Source organism: Anser cygnoides, chromosome 2 (genome assembly GCF_040182565.1).
Source record: "Anser cygnoides isolate HZ-2024a breed goose chromosome 2, Taihu_goose_T2T_genome, whole genome shotgun sequence".
Taxonomy (NCBI): domain Eukaryota; kingdom Metazoa; phylum Chordata; class Aves; order Anseriformes; family Anatidae; genus Anser; species Anser cygnoides.
Window position 1 is genome coordinate 29,321,014 of NC_089874.1, and position 21,221 is coordinate 29,342,234.

A 21,221-nucleotide genomic window follows, 5' to 3' on the forward strand; every position below is an offset into this window, starting at 1 on the left:
ACTCTTTTGAATGAAAAATGTTTAATTAAAAGCTCCTTCCATCACTGAATACAGTAAGTCAATTGTAGTTATACATAAAAAAAATCCAACTGAATCAAAAGATATGCATCTTATCAGCCTGGAGCGAGGGAACTTAACACCTTGTGACCTTTCTAAGGCTAGAAAAAGAGAATGGTCTGCCACATTAATGATCTGCCGATTAACAACCATCTGCCCCCAGTAGCACACTGAATAATAGCCCTGAATAGAAAAGCAGCTGTTTGGTTTGGATAAGTCATCAGTCCTGAGAGGTTGGAAAGGGGTAGGACATGGTCTGCAGGGAGTAACAAGAAGCCTCAATTCACTGAGCAAGTGAAAATGTCTTTCTTTCAAAAGCAACATATGCCATAGCTCTACAATGTGTGCCATTTATGCCAATATTTATGGCAGAAGCTGTAAGGCCTCAAAGAATAAGCTGGCCTTCATTGCATTTTTACTACAACTATATCCTCAACCTGTATGAACTCTCCCCTCCCCTTTCCTGGATCAGTTCTTGAACACATTTACTGTTGGCAAACGTTAACTTTAAAGATTAAAAAGATCAGTGCATATAGAAGTGAATTAAAATCTTTGATGAACACAGTTGCAAAATTAATACATACATGGGTAAGATCATTTTCAAATGATTGGCATAGTTTCAAATGTTTCTCACATATCCTGATTTTTTTTTTATCTTGAAAGCAAGCACTGTCATTTTCATCACAGCTGGTGTTAGCACCTTTATGTTTTTAACCTGTACTTCTCTGTAAAGTTATTGTCTCTTCTGAAAGCAGCCAATATCAAACAATCACATGTAATGTAAAAAATCAAAACACTTAAAAGATTTCTTTATACCTATTTTTAACTGCTTCCATCAATTTGTGTTAAACACAAAAACATAAGAGTTATTTCTGTTAAACATACAGTAAACATTCAGAATATTTTATAGCCAAATTCAGATAATGGTTTTATTCCAGATAGCTCTCCTCTGTTTGGAAATTTTACATAGTTAAATAAATATACAGAGCACATTTTGAATTTGAGTACCGCAGAACTACTGTTCATTAAATGTATCTTCCTTAATATGGCTAGAATGCTATTAGCTGGAATTACAAGCATGTTCATTAAATATTCCTCATCATTTGATTGACCAGCTCAGTGATATTGTATGAAAGGTACACTGTGTCAGACAAAATAAATTTTTGAAGATCATATCATTGTGCACCAGAGGAGGTGACATAGACTGCCCTGCAGTAGTAGATGTAAAATTGGTTACATTTCATCTTACCCAACATCTCTGAGTTAGTCAGAAATCAGATGTACCTGATCTCAAAGCCCTTTTCTACACTGAACTTTGACTTCATAAATATCACTCTATCTTCACCAAAAATGAGCACTCAACAAGTCTTCTTAGATGCTATACAAAATCATCTGCACACACCATTAACAAAATACTGAACGAAAATGTACAATAACAGCAAAGTTAAAAGAAACAACTAAAAGAAAAAAAAATAGCGATATTTATTGTCTGATGGAACTCAGAAGATTTTACTGTTTATAAGTTTGCTTGAGATTCTGATATGCCACATTTTCTTTCAACATAACTTCTCAATTTTTTTTAGCTGGAAAAACCTGTCTCCTATAACACAATTATGCCATTTAGCATTCATTAAATTTCTGTTTCTGTAATTAATGTCTGGAAGAAACAAATTAAGGCTGCTTTAAATATATTGTACACCCTTAAGTACGGAACTTTGACAAGTACAGGCTGATTCAGGAAAACTTTGTTTTAAAGATTTGCCATAAACCTCTGAGCTATTTTAAACTTTAATTTAAATTAAAAGCTATGTTAATAGCTTTTTAAAAGCTATTTTAATCCATCTCAAAGAGATCTTTCCAGTCTGTCACAGTCATATAAGATCTTCTCTAAGTTATCACGGTATTTTGGGACTTAGATAACTATGCCTACCAAACGGAGCCTGTTTGCTTTATTTTCTTTCAGTTGATCCAAACAAGGACAATAAAGACTTTTTTTTTTTTTTTAAGATAATGAGAATGTTAGTGAGAATTTTAACAAGATTTTAAGTTAACAAGATAAAATCTTGCTAACATGAGGTATCAAATTCATTGTATTATAAGCAAATCAAAGGAAACATTTTAATTAACATTGAACTGTAGTTCAACTGATGCTACAAAATATCAAATGGAACCATACCATCACAGTGAACGACTGACTGACAGTTTGGGCTCAAAAGGTCATAGTAAATGGGGTTACATCTGGCTGGTGACCAGTCACTAGTGGGGTTCCCCAGGGCTCCATTTTAGGGACAGTTCTCTTCAATGAATGATCTGGATGTAGGGTTTGAACACATACTAAGTAAGTTGGTGGATGTAACTACATTAGGAAGATCTGATGACTCTCTCCACTGTAGAGAGATCTTGACAGAGTAGAGCGCTGGGTAATCACCAACTGTATGAAATTTAACAAGAACAAGTGCTTGTTTAACAAGTGTTGGTTGATGGGATAATCCTTGATTATACCCACAAACCTGGGACGAGAGGCTGGAGAGAAACCCTGCAGAAAGGGGTCTGGGGCTGCTGGTTGATAGCAAGTTGAATATGAGCCAGCAGTGTGCCCTGGCAGCCAAACGGGCCAACCATACCCTGGGGTGCATCAGGCACAGCATTGCTAGCAGGTCAAGGGAAGGGACTGTCCCGCTCTGCTCTGCGTTCATGCAGCCTCACCTCAGTTAACGTGCAGTTTTGGGCTCCACAACATAAGGACATAAAACCATTAGAAAGCATCCAAGGCTATCAAGATGGCAAAAGGTCTAGAGGAGAGGATGTATGAGGAGCAGCTGAGGTCCCTGTTCATTCAGCCTGGAGAAGAGGAGACTGAGGGGAGTCCTCATGGCAGCCTACAGCTTCCTCACAAGGGGCAGGTGCTGATGATCTCTTCTAACTGGTGACCAGGGATAGGGCCCAATGAAATGTCATGAAGCTGGAACAGGAGAGGTTCAGGGTGAATGTTATGGAAAGGTTCTTCACTGAGAGAGTGGCTGGGCACTGGAACAGGAAGTGGTCACAGCAGCAGGCCTGCCAAATTTCAAGAAGCATTTGGACAACACTCTGAAACATATGGTTTGATTTCTGGGTGGTCCTGTGTGGATCTAGGAGTTGAAGTCGACAAGGATCATCAATGATCCCTTCCAACTTAGGATATTCTATCATTCTGTGATGGTCAAAACAACAAAGGAGACACAAGAGAAGAGAGAGACTAAGGGGGAATGCAGGAAAGGGCAAAAAAAAGACACGGGGAAGGAAGAGAAAAATAAATGGCTTAAAAATAGTCAAGAGAACTGTAAAGAGATACATTACATAGGAAGACAAAAAGAAAGAGGGGAAAAGAAATAGACATCCTGCCAAAAGCAATACCTCGGTGATGCACAAACAGAATGCAATGCCCTCAAGAGCCTACTAAGGTATCTCCTGCCCAGAGTGAAACCATTGAGAATGTTCCCACAATAAAAAACAGAGGGCCAAGGGAAATAATAAAAAGACTGTAGCATCTAATTTGGTTTCTGTAGGTGATAGAGTAGAATGAAAATGATGAGTAGAATGAAAATGACAAGACCTCTGTTATATCTGACATTAAAAAGTTTTTGGCATATTAATTTCTTGGCATCTTTTCTTCCTCTCAGGCGCCTCGCTATTTCAACTTCACTCAAAAGTCTATTTAGCATTTAGCTGTGCCACTGGACTCCCTTGGAAGCTAGGCAGAAGCAGACTTCAAATTGCTTGCAGATATTTCCCTAGCCAAGAAAGATATCTGGATTTTAAAAGTTACTTGTTGCAAATGACAGATCCCATTCCATTTACTACTCTTCTAATGCCACTATTGAGAAACTGCTTCAGAGAAGCATTTCATCACCTCAGATGCCTTTCTGTGCATCTGATATCAACATATCTTAAAATTTCAGGATGATTAAGGATTATAACCTCCAGAAATTCATAGCAATCACCCTGAGAATCAAAGAAAGCAGATGTTCAGGAACTTTGAAAAAATATGTTGTTTTGTTGTTGTTCTGTTTTTATTATATTTCAGGTACTTTCGTATTTGTAAAGTTTGCCTATGCTGTAAACATTTTAGCAAGTGAGAAGAGGGCATACTGTGATATAGGATAAATACACTGAAAACACAGAAACATAAAAAACAACGATTACATGCAAATGAGACTGGCGATGCAGTACATAGCTTCTGATGTGAAAAGGACATGAATCAATTTTTCAATTTTGAGTCTTGTTTCCACTGATTTAATCATCCTTGAAAGAGTGCCCCTTGTGCTAGACATTGTAAATGCTTATCAAAGAAACAGTTCACTAAAGCCCAGGGATGGTCAGGATGTCCTCCGCATGGTGGAATATCACACCATTATATCACACATACAGAGTACATAATACAACTGCGGTAAGTGGCATGATTGTGTGTTGAGGTTTAAAGAACAAGCAAGAAATTACTGAAGCAGAAATACGATAGATGCAGAGAGAAGGAAAGAGAATGACAGCAGCGAGGTGGATGTGAAGAAAAACGGGAAAGGAAAGTAAGAAAATGAGAGAGGGACAGTGAAATAGCAAGCCAACACTGTAAGACTAAAGATAAGTTCACTGGACATCAGTGTGTCATGTTTTGCCTGCTGGTTTTCCTCCTCCTGACAAAAAACACTGCACACTGCCTGCAGCTCTTCCTTCTCTTCACAACATACCAGGGTTGTTGAAGAGATGAGATCTTGTGATACTCTGGTACAGAGCCTTGTTTCAGTATGGTCCAGAAGGGTATGGGAAAGAGACATCCATCTCCTAAGGTCTATTCTTTTTCCCACTGCAGTTATTTCTCAATTATTTCAGCTCTTATCAGCTGGACTTCACCAGGCTGTGAAATGGGCAGTTGTCTTTTGTGAATGAGATTGTGGCTATTCTATCATTAAATATTTATTACTGAACCACAAGTTAACAAATGCCTTAAACTACTAGGTGTATCAATTGAAATCATTATTAAAAGGAAAGGTTTACTGTCCATTGCTAATTGGCTATAAAATCTGGACTCCTAGAACAAAGTCATTAACAGATGTGATGGATAATGTATAATAGAGGACTTTAATGGACTTCGTGCTTAGTCTAATGACCAAGCAGGTTAAATAGGTGGATGTAAGATTCCAGTTTTTCCCCCACAAACCGCACCTGCAATGTATAAGAACAGACCCACTACTTGGGTTAAAGGGTGCAGACATAAAGAGCATCTTTGAGCCCATTTAAAGAGCCCGTTGATGATGGGCTTCGGGACCCAGGGTGCCCTGAGCTGGAGGACCGGGACGGTGGGGATGACAAACTCCCAACTGACCCTGAACGTGTGCGGGATTTGCTACTCCACCTGGATCCCTACAAGTCCATGGGTCCGGATGGGATTCATCCCCGGGTGCTGAAAGAGCTGGCGGACGTCATCGCGGAACCTCTCTCAATTATTTTTCAACGATCCTGGGAGTTTGGAGAGGTCCCGGTAGACTGGAAGCTGGCAAATGTTGTGCCGATTTACAAGAAGGGTCAGAAAGAAGACCCTAGCAATTACAGGCCTGTCAGTCTCACGTCAGTGCCTGGTAAAATCATGGAGAAGATGGTTCTCGAACTTATTGAGGCTCACCTGGGGGACAAAGCAGTCATTGGTCCCAGCCAGCATGGGTTTGTGAAGGGTAGGTCCTGCCTAACTAACCTGATTTCCTTTTATGATAAGATCACCCGTATGATGGACCAAGGGAAACTAGCTGATGTGATTTTTTTGGACTTCAGCAAGGCTTTTGACACGGTTTCCCATAGGATCCTACTGGACAAAATGTCCACCATACAGCTAAATAAAAACATCATACGATGGGTGAGCAATTGGCTAACGGGCAGGGCCCAAAGGGTTATGGTAAATGGGGCTGCGTCAGGCTGGCGGGCGGTCACCCGTGGGGTCCCTCAAGGCTCCATTTTAGGGCCGGTACTTTTCAATATTTTTATAAACGATCTGGATGTAGGAATATAAGGTATTTTGAGCAAGTTTGCTGATGACACCAAACTTGGAGGAGTTGTGGACTCGAATGAGGGTGGAAAGGCCTTGCAGAGGGATCTGGATAGGTTGGAGAGCTGGGCGATCACCAACCGCATGAAGTTCAATAAGAGCAAGTGCCGGGTCCTGCACCTGGGACGGGGAAACCCTGGCTGCACGTACAGACTGGGCGATGAGACGCTGGAGAGCAGCCTAGAAGAGAGGGATCTGGGGGTCGTGGTAGACAGCAAGTTGAATATGAGCCAGCAGTGTGCCCTGGCGGCCAGGAGGGCCAACCGTGTCCTGGGGTGCATCAAGCACGGCATCGCTAGTAGGTCAAGGGAGGTGATTGTCCCGCTCTACTCTGCGCTGGTGCGGCCTCACCTCGAGTACTGTGTGCAGTTCTGGGCACCACAGTATAAAAAGGACATGAAACTGTTGGAGAGTGTACAGAGGAGGGCTACAAAGATGGTGAAAGGCCTGGAGGGGAAGACGTACGAGGAACGGCTGAGGTCACTGTGCCTGTTCAGCCTGGAGAAGAGGAGGCTGAGGGGAGACCTCATCACAGTCTACAACTTCCTCGTAAGGGGGTGTCGAGAGGCAGGAGACCTTTTCTCCATTAACACCAGTGACAGGACCCGCGGGAACGGGGTTAAGCTGAGGCAGGGGAAATTTAGGCTTGACATCAGGAGGGGGTTCTTCAAAGAGAGGGTGGTTGCACACTGGAACAGGCTCCCCAGGGAAGTGGTCACTGCACCGAGCCTGTCTGAATTTAATAAGAGATTGGACTGTGCACTTAGTCACATGGTCTGAACTTTTGGGTAGACCTGTGCGGTGTCAAGAGTTGGACTTGATGATCCTTAAGGGTCCCTTCCAACTCAGGATATTCTATGATTCTATGATTCTATGATCTTAATGTTTACATGAACTCTTTTGTCCTTAGGACTGACAGAGTTCTACTCCTGCTTTTATGAATAAAATGTCATGCTATGTTTCCAAGAAAAAAACGCAGTCGGAGTAATGGTTATGGTTCTTTAAGATATTTTTTTCAAGGAAATACAAAGTCCTAGGATCTCATCTTCCAGGATAAACAAAATAAAACAAAACAACAATTCTTTGTATTTCACTTGTAACAGAATATATATGCATTTCTTGAGACTATTCATATTTCTGCCTAGCCATGGAAAAATAGATGGGACTCCAAATTTTTTTTAATTTTTTTTCCAGGATTGTCCTTCAAAGGCTCAAAATCTGAGAACAATTGTTAATACTTAACCATATTGTTCATCAGCAGTTCTGTCTCTGCTGAACCAAACACAGGTCTTTGGGTTGATGGGTGACTGCCTCATGACTGATGTGTCATTGACAGAGCAGACGTCATGGCACCATAGTGCAGGGCAACAGGCACAACAGTGTATTCCAAGAGAATACACAATAGGATGGACAAATATGGCATCTATTATAAAAAAACTAAAAAAATAAAAAAATCTTAGAAGAGATACAGGCTATGAAATAGCAAAGTATCCTAATACCACTTTGAGAACATAAGCCTATTACCATACTGTATTAGAAACTCCTATGGGAAATACATCTATTTTAGAATAAACACTCAACAGAAAATCTCAATTAAATTTTAACAGTCATCTTTTGTTGGTAAATTTGCATAACTTTGGGTTAGAATACCAAAAGTGTAAAAGAAGATTTTTAAAAAGTCCTAATACAACTAGATACTGCAAGTTCTGTTATCTTAGACAATGTAGACACTTACAACCTATGAGAGTTTACTATTATACACATAAGCAATTAAATACAAAATTCCTCGATTCACATTGATACTCCCAGCAGCTGTTGTAAAAGTATTCACTGATACGCAGATATTCCTCTCTAATCCCCTGCATAAGCCTTGTAGCCATGGAGGGCTTTGTAGAGTCAGCACAAATCAATGCATCTCATTTAATTAATGCTAAAGGGGGAAATAATCTCACACTAATAAGGCAGCAGACAAACTATCCTGGACTGGTTGACTGTGCCTAAGGTCTTAGCAGTAAACTGACATGAATTAAGAAGGGTAATACGACCTATATAAAAACACTGCATCTGTCTGCCATGCTACTGTGTTTGCCTTTGCTGCACACACACATATATAACCACCTCCCAGCTTATGTGGGTCATGATTTACAATTGCTATGATGGAGGAAAACTAAATAGTTCATAAGCATGACAGTGGTGTGCTTCTGATTTTGTTGTCATGAAAATTCCAAAATACACTATAAAGGGACCATGAAGAGACTCTGTTTTGATTTTTTTTTTTTCCCACAAATACATCAGAACAGATTGTTGGCAGATACCTGTCATTACCCACAGAGCTCCAGAATATTATTGATGACAAGGATAAAGCTATGAAACCTGCTGCTTTTCTGATGGGAAAAATGAACAACCTTACATGTGAGTATCAAGTGAACTGTGTGTTTTTATATTTCTCCAGTAAAATTACCTAGGTAGTAATGAAACAAAGCAGAAACCAAAGAAAGGGCAGTTCACACATCTTCCACCAAGGAAAACAGGTAAACAACAGGTCAGTTAACACTTTGATCTGACACTGCCACATTTGTTGAAAAGAGTCAGCTGTTAGCTCCTGCCCACACATTGCAGAACTGATATGGCTGAAAAATAACAAAGGCAGAGTACTTTAAATGGTTGCTGAATGGTATTTATCTATTTATCAATAAATGTAGCTCAAGTTTGGAAAGAAAAAGAAAAATCAAAATATTAGGCATATATAATACTGGGGAAAAAAACCCATAAAAACAGAATAAGAAAAAGCATCTTTTCATTCTGCAGCTGAAACTTAAGTCTATTTACAGCTGTTAGTTTAGGATTTGTTCTGAAGTACTTGTTAAGCTACTGAAATCTAAGGACCACATTCGGAAGGACTCTGCCCCCTGCCCCTCCAGTGTTCACACCTAGCAGTAACAACAGATTTAACCACATTTTGCCTTTCCTTATTTTAGAGTTACGGTCACTCCAGAGTTATTGAGAAATCTATTCGTACTTGCGATTTTATAGCTACACTCAAAATTGTGAATATTATTGCATGAAACCTCTTACAAAATTAGGGGCCTTCCTTGTGTTGCGCCCTTCCTTTAGCTCCTCAGTTTCTTTGAAACTGTTAGTTACCTCTTCTCAAACATTTTGAAATTAGATGTGTCAAGCAGTAAAAAGATCTCTGAAGTATTTACTCTTCTGTTCCTGTTCACCTTTTCTTTTCTGAGGAAGTCAACTGAACTGTGATTAGAAACACACAACATTTTTCAAAACAAACAGCTTATGAATTTTTTGGCATTGCACAGCAGGTCTGTCTTCTGATTCCTCCCACTCAAAACAGCATGACTGGTAACAGAAACCTATTCATGGCTTCATAAATTTACCCGGCAGTATTTACATAAAACTTTTGACAGTCTTGCAATTTGAGTTTCTTGTGTCATTTCAGTATATCACATGACATATTCCATGATATATTAATAACATCAGTGTGGGTATAGTTTGCCCTTCTTGTCAGATTTAGAGGATGTTGTCACAGGTGAAGAAGTACAATTACCCCCATTTCCTATCTCATAATGTCATGAGATAACAGAAGTTCAAGTAAAAGTCGGGCACTACACAAAAAACATTTCCCTTAAATAATCACCTTGATCTCTTTTCTAGTCCAAGCTAATTTGCAAAATCATATCCCATTTGTGATTACATACTGTACTACTTGGAAAAGAACTAAAAAATTCACAAGAACTAACAGTAAAACAGATTTCTGAATAAAGCAGACAACATAGCAGACAAACCTTACTCTACCTTGTGCTAAGTATAAAATTAGTGAAAAATTCAATGCTACCATTTCCACAGGGAAATAAGCAACTATGTTAGAATTTACAAAAATAAACCAAGCACGCTTGAGTTATGAGTCCTGTCAAGTTTAGCTTGAAAAACTAAAAGCAGATTGATGGGAAGCTACAAGGCACTTTTATTTGCTAGCAGGTGGGATAACCATTGTGATACCACAGAAGTCCCTTGTTGATTTGGCATAATATAGCTTTTATATTTGTTCTTAAAGACAAAAACATGCAGCACACTGAAATCTAGAGGTGATGCCAAACTAAAGAGCTGTCATATACAAAAGGCATGAAAACAGCAAGAAAAACATCATAAATACTGGCAAGATATAAAGTAAGATTTAACTGGCAAAACAGCAGCTTATCCATGTTCAGAAAAATAAAACAAATCATTGGAACATAATCCATGAATACAAAGCAGATATTCAGAAAAGGCAGCAAACATACACTGAAATTATATTAAAACATCTATATCATCTGTTCTAGCCCCTTTGTAACTGCAAAAGTATGCTAAACCTGGAAAAATGCTGAAGGCAAACAATAAATTAGATAAGCCTTAGAAATAGTCTGCAGTACTATGTGCATGTATAACACCTATCAATAATAGATTTTTCTTCTAGAAAGGCTACTGGAAAGGAAACCATAATTTTAGCGATATATTCCTTAGCATCAGTTCAATTCCTTAGCATCAGAGTCAGATTAAATATCTCATTTCCTGTACACCTGAAATCCCTGTCAAACAATTTTAGAATGCACAAGGAATGCAGGATTAGTTCAACAGTAATTCCAGGCTTCATCTGCCTATGCATTACACCATGGATAAGAGAAAGGCAGTCTCTCCCTCAAATGGAACTGATGAGAAAACACGCATAGATGCCTTGTGCTTCACTACCAAAAACATGTAATGAAGCAGGGAAAAAAAATCAAAGAACCAGATACCTTAAGATTTTTTTAAAAGAAATCAGAATAATAAAAATACTTAAAACACACACACACACACACACACACAAAGAGGAACAAAAACCAAAGGCTTCAGGCTTTCCAATCTAGAGTAAATATAGCAATGACTCAAAAACCTTTCCAGTTTACAAAGAGAGTAAAAAGAGACTTCAAATCTCCAGTGAGAAAAAAAAATGGGGAAAATGGGAACTGTGGAAAAAAAAAATCAAAGCTATTTTATGTTTGGGGAAGAGTCTCTCTGGGGTCTACTAGTGCTAATGGCATGTAAACGGTAGCCGTGGGTATAGCAAGTACAATAGCAATATTCTGTCAGTAGCTTTTCCACTGTTTCATTATTCATTGTGGTCACTGTGGTCAATGTAGGGGACATTCACTGATAAAATCCATTAGACTGGAAATTGCTACAATGAAGAGTTATAACGGTAAACAAAAATGGTTGAGAAAAGGCTTTGTTTCCATTTTTTCTTCCTTTGTCTCTCTGATTCTTGATACGAAATTATTTTTATTTTTTATAGCTTTGGTTTAAGCTATTTGCTATCATTAAGGTTACTGAAAAAGAAAAACACATTGAGCTCAAATTATTCTATAACAGACATTCTAAAGACACAGGAGTATAGTCAAATATGTTTATTAATCACTGCTGCAAAGAGGAATATTGCAATAAAGGCAGGATGTTGCATACTGTCCAGAAAGAAACCAAGCACATGTGGTGGGAAACCTGAGCTGTGTAACATAAAATTCTATATACCACAGTGTTTTGGTGTCTGGAATATCCAAGTCTCTCACCACCAGTCTTATACACATAGTGAGATATTTTACCTCTCTTTGGGTTTATGATGTTAGTGCGAAAAAGGAAGCAGATAATCATGTGACTTCCTGTGACATTTTGTACCACTGTGGCAAGCCCCTCAAGATGCACTGCCAAGGTTCGAAAGCAGAAAAGTCCACGCCTTTTCTATGCAAAGGAACAATTCCTACTTCTTTTTGCAAGTTACCTAAAGCAGCACTTTACCTACTGTGTACAGTACCTATAATTTGCGCTTGGACAGACAACTGCTGCTTCCCTTGCATGTTTTCTCTCAGCTGTTGTCACAAAAAAATGAGAGTCCCTTCCCATTATTCAAGTCAACATCAAAAGTCTGGCATTGGGCCATCAGCCACTCTGGCTTCCCATGGACTTCAGTTCTTTTTACTATTTTCTACTTTTCACTGACCAAGGTCACTCTGGACTCAATGCTGAAAGAATATGAATTTCTCACATGGGGTCACATTTAGTTAAAGTTAAAAAGAGTCAAACAAAAAAAAATAGGAAAAATTTTCAATGTTGCATTTTATAATGGTAGCTTCTGACCAATTCAGATTGTTCCACAGATTTTTCCAGCTTTCCCTCCCAGCTTCCTGAAGACCTTGCTGATTCCCTCAGGACAACAACCAAGCCCAAGCAGATCTGTGCTCACACAGCTGCTGGTCATTAGAGAGCTTTTTTTTTTGATTTTTTTGTTTGTTTGTTTGGTACCACAAAGCTGGCAAACACTCCCTGTCAGGCCTAGAAAGCATAGCATGGTCTTTTTAGACTATACAAAAGAACAAAACAAGGCCTAATTCTCTGTGGGCCTCAACACCGAGAGCAAACAGCTGAGAACATAACTAAAGAACACTGTAAGTACTCAGAGCTTAAAGACAGGTTTGCTGTTCCATGGCAGTTTAAGATCTAGGTATTTTTTCAGTCATTCCAAAATATGATTTATCAAAAAAAAAAAAAAAAGTTATCTGAAAAAATAAGCCAAATTTGACATTCAGATGTATTTAAATAGATTTTAGTTGCTTATCCTTCAGTATAAATTAACTACACTTAAAAAAAAAAAATAACTTGGGGTAAAAATAAACATTGGAGAAAATTATTCACAAAATTATCTTCCAGCTTTGCTTTGAGATATTAAGTCGAATGCTTGCTTTTCCATTTAATCACAAAGATGGCACAGCTTGGCTTCATGCATTCAGAGTTTCTAATTTACCCTAGCTCTAAACAGGAATTAATAGTGATAATTAAAATCTCCTTAACTCATTCAATTCCTTTGATTAGCTATTTTAACTTCATTCAGGTAAATAAATGAAATTTCTGCTATCTTAATTTAACATATAAATTAGAATACATATACAAATTAAACTTACATTGACCTTTTAATGGCATTGAGACTAACATCCAGTTTTTCATACCAATAGCTCAGATAATTTTTTGCACTGCAAGCAGGAAAACAAATGAACACAAAAACTCCAGTGATGTAAATTAACACACTTCTGGCTCACTGAAAATCAGAAAATGCCAGTTTTGATCCTAATACTATAGATACATCTTCTTCAGGAATGCAAATGTTCCCTCCCAGAGAAATGTGAACATAAAGAATATAAAGTCTTTAAGCAACCTACATTTACACATGACAGAATTACACAGAGAAAGTACTGTGTGCTGTTGAACTCAGGTCAACGCATATCTATTAAGGCACTGAAGAGGAAGGGGTAGAGATAAGGCTATTTAAGGAGATTAAAGCTATCTAAAGAATCTGTGCTTATTTCATGAAAAAAAAAAAAATCTTTCTTTTCAAAATAGTCCTGTGCGGTCTCTGTTTATTTTTTGAGGATCTGACTCTTCAAAAGTGGTTTCATTCTCAAATTCACAGGTACAGTTTTCTGGAAAAATGACAGCATTAGCCTTTTATTTATTAAAACACCTAGTTGGTATTTTACTGTGATTTAACTTTTAAATATTACTCTGTAGTAATCAGTAAAAATAAAGTTTTCTGTTTTGTGAGTCAGCAATAAAGTATCTTTGTAGAAGCTTACAAAATGTGTATTGTGTTTGAAGGTATCTTGGGATAAAACATAGCCTTAGCAATAAATATCAATCTGCTATTTCTACCTGTACAGATATTACGTTAAATGAAATAAAGCAGACGGATAAATCGATGAAAGAAAAGAAACTTCTAAATACCGTGACTGTTGCATCGTGATGTTTCCACAAGTCGACTATTTTGATCATAGCATGCCATGGCCTGGTAACGATAGCCTTGTCCACATTCCTTAATGTCTCCTTGCATCTTCATTCCCAGCAATACTTCCACTTTACCCTCAGGTAAAATACAGTCTGACCAATTTCCCACAGGCTGGGCGCTATATTTATCACATGGACAAAACTGATTCTCAATCAGAGGATACAACTGAGAATTTTTGCATTTGTCCCTTTTCTTACTTTTTCCTAGAAAGAAGAAATAATTATTTTAGAAAGTTTGTATCAGTTTAAATCTCAAAAAAAAAAAAAAAATCCATCTGTAAGTTTAAGATAAATCTTCCAAAAACGACAAACCTAAGGCCAAAGTTTGCAAATCTACATTCTTGAAATAAAATATGCTTTCCTAAAACTACTTACATTCACTTTTATTTATTTAGGTTAATGACTTGAATTTCTTAAGTAACAAATGTCTATAGTTTGCACAAAGGTAACTTAAGATAAAGCCATATATCTATATTTACTTTGGATAAAAGTACATGGGGTGTACAAGCACTTTGAAAGCAGTTTGAAAAAGTTTGCAAATAAATAAATATATAATTTCCCCCTATTTCAACAGTGGTGTGCAGTCCAATAAAAAATAAATAAATCTCTGTATAAAACTTTCTCAAGTTGAAGAAAATTGCAGGAGGATGTAACATGCATCTTTGGTACAACACTGCCTTCTTTCAAAATGTCAAAACCCTTTAAATTCACCACCTGTTACCAAACATTTTGTTAATAATTACCACTCCTCTTCAGTATTAGAGAAAGCTCCTTCTGTGAATTTGTTTCTCTTCAAATATCATTTTTCTTCCCAAACTGCAGTGTACACATCCAACTCACCTCCCAACCCCCATTAAATTTAATTTTCTCTATGGTTAAGTTTGCTCTATTTTCCTTTCTGTATATGACAGCTCATGTATATTGATGAAGAAGTCTTCACAGAAGCAGTTTTAAAAAATCCCTGCTACTTAGATGATACGATAATTTAATATTTTGCAGGATTTTCCTTGATTGTCAAACCTAAGCACTGGACACAACTCTGCAGCCCCCTTTAGTGCTTATATTTACTCCTGCGTTTATTTACAATAAAAAGATGGCACATGAAGAAATGAGTTTTCTTTTGATAATACAACTTTATACTAAAAATATCTTCCTCATCATCATCATTTTCACTATGGATGATTATGAACGCACTCCCAGTTACCTGTATGGTAGCTCATTGCAACAGAGAAAGCACCAGAGCACCTATCACTGCTTTAGCAAATCTGAAGGGGTAACTTAACTCATAACAGGTAAGAATCTCACAGTATTGATAGTGTGGTAAGACAATCTATTATTTCTTGCCTTTTTTTTTTTTTTTTTTTTAAAGTGTTAGGGTTTTTTTCCCCACATGTGGAAGCAAGCCTGGCATAAAGTTCATTGGAATTATAAGACAGTCACATTTCTTAAGTATTTCTGAAGATATTAATTATTTGCTGTCTACAGGGATGAAATGGAAGATAGGGTTTTTATCCTATCATATTCTTTCTGAGACTGCCAATGGGTACCCTGTTTAGCTACCTTGCCTCTAACGTAGACAATATAGACTACTTGGCAAATAGTGCTGTGACAGAGGCCAAGTCGCACTCTTGAGGTTTCAGTTACAATTTGAAAGCAGAGCCTGCTTTTTTTTTTCTCTTCACTTCATGCAGAAATAAAAGAGCAGATTAAAATTTAAAAAAAAAAAAAAAAGAGTTGAAGAAAATGTTTTTCAAAGTGGAAGGGTGTCCACAACATAGAGCAAGGAAAAATTCGTGGCAAATGCTGGACATCAGTAGAAAAACTGTTTTAAGTAAAACCTCAAGGAATTTCAAGGGACAGCCCTGTCATGGACACAAAGAAACAGAGCATCACAAAACAGAGAAAGACCCTCATAAAGAAGAAGAAACTCATACACTAAAGATTATTCACAGTTTTGTCAAAAATAAGGCAGAAAATTAAGCAGAGTATTGCCTCTTGCAGTGATCTGAGCTGCTGGATGACAACAGAACTGAGAACACAAAGAACTTTAAAGAGCAAACATTCAGACAAGGGAAGGCTGTATGGCCAGTCTAGTTGGAAGCCAGTACCAGCAGTGTACCCTGGGGTGCAATGCTGACTATTTAACATCTTCCATAATGATTTGGATGATAGAGTGCACTCTCAGTAGGTTTGCAGAGGACACAAAAATGGGGAGAGTGGCTGACACACCTGATGGCCATACTTCCATCCAGAGGGACCTTGAAAGGATGGAGAAATAGGCCAACAGGAACCTCATGAAGTTCAACCAGGAGAAGTGCAAAGTCCTGCACCTGGGGAGGAATGACCCTGTGCACCAGGACGTGCTGGAGGCCACCTCAGCTGGAAAGACAGCTCTGCAGAAAAGGACCTAGGAGTCCTGGTGGACTCCAAGTGGAACATGAGTCAGCAGTGTGCCCTGGCCACTGAGAAGGCTAACGGTATTATTGGCTGCATTAGGCAGCACTGCCAGCAGGTCATGAGAGGTGATCTTTCTCCTCCATTCAGTATTGCTGAGGCTGCACCTGGAAGACTGGAATCCAGTTTGGGGCTCCTCACTACAAGGTGTCCATGGACTTGCTGGAAAAAGTCCAGCGGAGGGCTACCAAGACGATCCAGGGACTGGAGCACCTCTGCTATGAGGAGAGGTTGCGAGAGCTGGGACTGTTCATCCTGGAGAAGAGGAGGCTCAGGGGGGGAATCTTATCAATGTCTGTAAATACTGGAAGGGCAGGTGCAAAGAGGATGGACCCAGGCTCTTTTCAGCGGTGCCCATTGCCAGGACAAGAGGCAATGGGCACAAAGTGGAAAGCAGGAGGTTACGTTTAAACATCAGGAAGCACTTGTTTACTATGCGGGTGCTCAGTAAACCCGTTTACAAAGTGTTTACAAAGCATGGGCACAGGTTGCCCAGAGAGGCTGTGGAGATTCTGTGATCCTGTGAACCTTCTTTTACCTCTTTGTGCACAGGATGCAGAATCAGGATGTCGAATAAGCAAGTTATGAAAACCGTTTAAATACCAAACAAGTATGGCCCTTTTGCTGTAAAGACAATGGAATGCTCAACAAAATGCAGGTAAAGAATTTTTTTTTTCCTCAGACTCTGAATCAGATCGTTGGTTTATTATGCCGCTTGAAGTTTTCCACCTCCCTACAACTACAGATAATGCTGACTTATCTGTCAGAAAGAGAAATGGTCTGCTTTACACTTTACTATCTATACACCATAGAGCAGAAACACCAGCTTCCTTTGTTATCCGTACTTCTCTCTAGCCACTTCACTGTGATCAAGCGTTTGATACATAAAGCAGGAGATCTCTGTTTTGTTGTTGTTGTTCCACCAACTATAGAGAGCATGACAGTAAGAATGGGTCTGCTTCCTGTTCCAATGATAAATGTTGCTTGCTTGTCATAAGGGAGCCTCAGAACAACTAAGGCTTTAATCAAAACAGTAGCAACGATTAATAAAAGATGCATTGTTTTTCTTGTTACTCTTACCAACAAGAGTGCGTTTTCTTGTTCTGACTCCTCCACAGTCCCCATTGCAGGAAGAAAACTTTGACCAGTTTGTAAACTGACAATCATCTTGGCAAGGAATCTGGCATATCTGTGTTAAGGATGGTAAGGGGCCAGCATATTTAAGGCACTCACTGATGTCAGCCTGTCCTCCATCTTGTCTGCGACAAGTAATTGCTAGAAGGAAAAAAGGATGGGGTTTAATTCATCAGTTTTTCATGGATGTCTCTAATTTAGTAAGTCTACAACATACTACCACAAACTCACATTGAAAGCCCATAATAGCTATACGACAGCCTAGTATTTTAAATCACTTATATCTTGAATTAATACATTTGATATTTCTGACTTTTTTTGAGATTTTCTTTAAATTACTATTTCTCTATCAGTATTTACCAGGAAAAAAAATTATAGACAACTCTAAATATTATAAAGACTGCACCATGTTATCCATACTGTTGTACTGCTTTTCACATTATCATTTTTCCTACAAAGACAGGCTAATACTCAGGCATTTAAAAACTTGAAATGACACTTTAAGTAGCTGAGTAGTGCATAAGATACAAAATTGTATCAATAGCATATATTTTAGAAAAGGGACAGACATAAAATTTAGAAATATATTCTAAATACTGCTTAGCCACTTGCAGCAGTATTGCTGCTCAATGTTCTTCAGAAGGTTTTGTTCTTGTAAAAAAGTTGAACGACTAACCATGTTTGCTGTGGGTGGGGTACCAACATGTAGGGGCACAAATTTTTATAGGACAGCCACATCCTGAACAAAACCTTCTTAAAATAAAAATAATTTTCTTTAAAAAACCACAGGTGGCACAAAAGGAAGTATTTGGAATATAAGGATTTACAAATAGGGCTGTTCTGTTAATATAGGCTTTAACAATGTTCTATTACTGTTCTTCGTGGATTTTTTTTTAACATGGTTGCTTATCTATTATTCTAACCTAAGCCTCAGTAAATCTCATTTTATTTCCTAGCCCCCAAAACCATAAAAGTTATTATGCAGTAACTAGATTGGAAAGTTCTAGTTGTTTGTTTACACAATAGAATCATATTTATGCTTCTTGGCATCTGACAGCACACAGTATATGCAGTTTCTCATAATGACTGTGAAAGTAATTTGGATCACCAATTGTTGCAGCAACATTACATCCAAACACAATATATCATTCTCTATACATATGACAGAATATCATGTTTTATATTACACACTGCTCCGTAATTTAAACATAGTACTTCAATTGTACTGACAATAATTGTTTTATTGATATGCGAATTGGAAAAAAATGTAAATTTTACCATCCAAACTATTATGGTATAATCAAGTTCAACTGTTGGAGAAAAAAAACACGTTTGAATGCAAAGTTTCAAAATAAAACAGAAAATAAAACAGAAAATGAGCTATACATGATTTTTTCCTTCCAGAGGAAGGAGGAATACTTGATGAAATGTATGTATTTTTTTATGATTGTTTCAAGGCAATTGGAAGTCTTTCGTGACCTGTGCAAAAACCTTTTTTTCTTTCCTGATAAAGCTTTTTTTCTTCTGATAGTTCTAAATTTCTACTTCATGATGACTGTAGGAAGTTGAACTTGATGACCCAAATGGTCTGTTTCAAACCTATGTGCCTAGTAAAACATACCTAAAGGCCCTAAGTGAATTGTTTTTTCCACGTCTGCGGTAAAACACCGTGAAAGAGGGGGGAGGGTTGTTCTTCTAGAGATACTAAGCAAACAACTTGCCTGATCCTTGACTGCCCTTTGGTGTAGGGCTGCCAGCACTGTTTGTAATAGGCTCAGTACTGCATTAAGTTGCGCTTACTGGGGGATCGACCAGCTGTACATTGTCTAATACAATTACTCTGTCAAATCCTATTATTATTGGTGGATGTTATACAAAGAACCCCCCTTCCCCCCCCTTTTTTTTTTTCTTCCAGATAGAACGATTCAATGAGCAAAACCAAATATCTTAAATTTTAAAATCCATATAACAACAATTTTAATGATGTGTGTGAGCTGTACCTCCTGTAGGATTTCTGTAGTTATCCAAATATTACAAAAAAGCACAAGTCAAACCAGCATCTTCTAATGCAGACCTGGATTGTGGTTTGGGATTCTTGTGAGATCCTCTTTCCAGCTAATAACATACATAAGATACCCCAGGGGAAAAACATAGTTCAGACAAGTTCTACTACATGGAAATTTCCAGAGGTCAAACCTAAATCCTCTGTCTTGAATGCACATGCCAAAGTTGAATTCATCAGCAAAACTAACTGCATTATCTTCACTACATTCTCAAGGAGATACAGGACACCATTTTTAGCAATGAAAACTGTATCTAGCAAAGGGCTAAAGGTTTGTCCACTGATTAACCCAATAACTTTTAATAACCAACCTCAAAAGTTTAATACCCATTCTAGATACCGCCTCTCCATCTAATCCTTTGAGAAGCCATAAACACTGTCCATTGAAGAACATTCTTTCTAGCTAAATTGAGTTTTTCTAAAGCCAATATTCATTCTATCTTCCTTGGTCATTAAACACTACTCTGAAGACAGATATTCGCTGTGCCATAATTTTTTTCAGAATCATATTAGTACATCAAATTTACATCAAGCAGACCCAGGTGAGAAGTTCTTCTGGGGTTTAACCTTTTTTTTTCTTCCCTGATTAACTGTCAGTTCAACCGTAGCAATCAAAGCAGGAAAACTTCATTCTTGAGACCAAAATATTTCACCTTAATAACAAGACAAATTAGAAGACAGCTTGGCATACCAAATCAATTCCCAAATCTTAATTTTCAGAGTGACTGTCCATAATTATTCATACTATTTCTATTTGACAGGACCTGGATCCATTTTACTGTTGTTATTCCACAGATTAGGGTATACATTTGAAAGGTTAATACTCCTTTGACTGTTAGAACAGTGGCTATTTTTTCATTACTTAAAGTCAAGATTTTGACCAATGCATACATAACGTTAACACATTATTTTGGCTAAATGTCTTGCCTGACATCAGCAATGCCCTTACTTTTAATGGAGATGTTAAGAGTACATTTTTCACACACAGCCTAATATGGGCAAATTCAGCCCCTGCATCTTTGATCAAATGCAATTCTGTAATTATGTTCAGTAAATGTCACTGAGATCAATGGTTAACTTAGTATACAAAGCAATGTCTTCAACTACTATAAAGCCATGCAGTGCCAGACTAATTATTTTGCCTATACAACCATGTCACATTTATTACAGACATTAGCAGTAAATGGAAAGAGTGCAGTTCTTCTATTACTGAATTAAGCACAAGTAATTGTTAAGTGAAAACATAAAACAGGAGTATGGCTAACAGAAAAATCAAATTTAACAAGGAAACTATTCACTTAGGAAATTGTTTTGGTATTTAACAATAATTATCTCCCAGAAGAAAGGTGTGAAATAAACGGCAGTCTAAATTTTCTAGACATGGGACTTTGATGTAATTAAAATTTTATCTGATAGCATTGTTTCCACTAAGTCACAGGGGACTACAGGCTAATACATTTGTTGGTGGCATAATGAAACACTAAGACTGTATTTTAACAAGTCTTGTTATGCACAAGTTTATATAAAGATCTTGCCAACACTGTTCCCATCATTAATGTACTTCACTGAGATTCCACTGAG

General features: G+C 37.8%; 1 protein-coding gene across 1 annotated transcript in view; it reads right to left on the reverse strand.

Moving 5' to 3' along the window:
* The window catches only part of THSD7A (thrombospondin type 1 domain containing 7A), a 273,039-nt gene that overhangs the window by 32,297 nt on the left and 219,521 nt on the right, over window positions 1-21,221 (reverse strand). The window contains exons 14-15 of the mRNA XM_013183445.3: window positions 17,525-17,719; window positions 13,931-14,194 (exon numbers count right to left, since the gene is read on the reverse strand). Coding sequence (XP_013038899.1) covers window positions 13,931-14,194; window positions 17,525-17,719 — 459 coding nt within the window. The remainder of the gene's footprint in view (window positions 1-13,930; window positions 14,195-17,524; window positions 17,720-21,221) is intronic.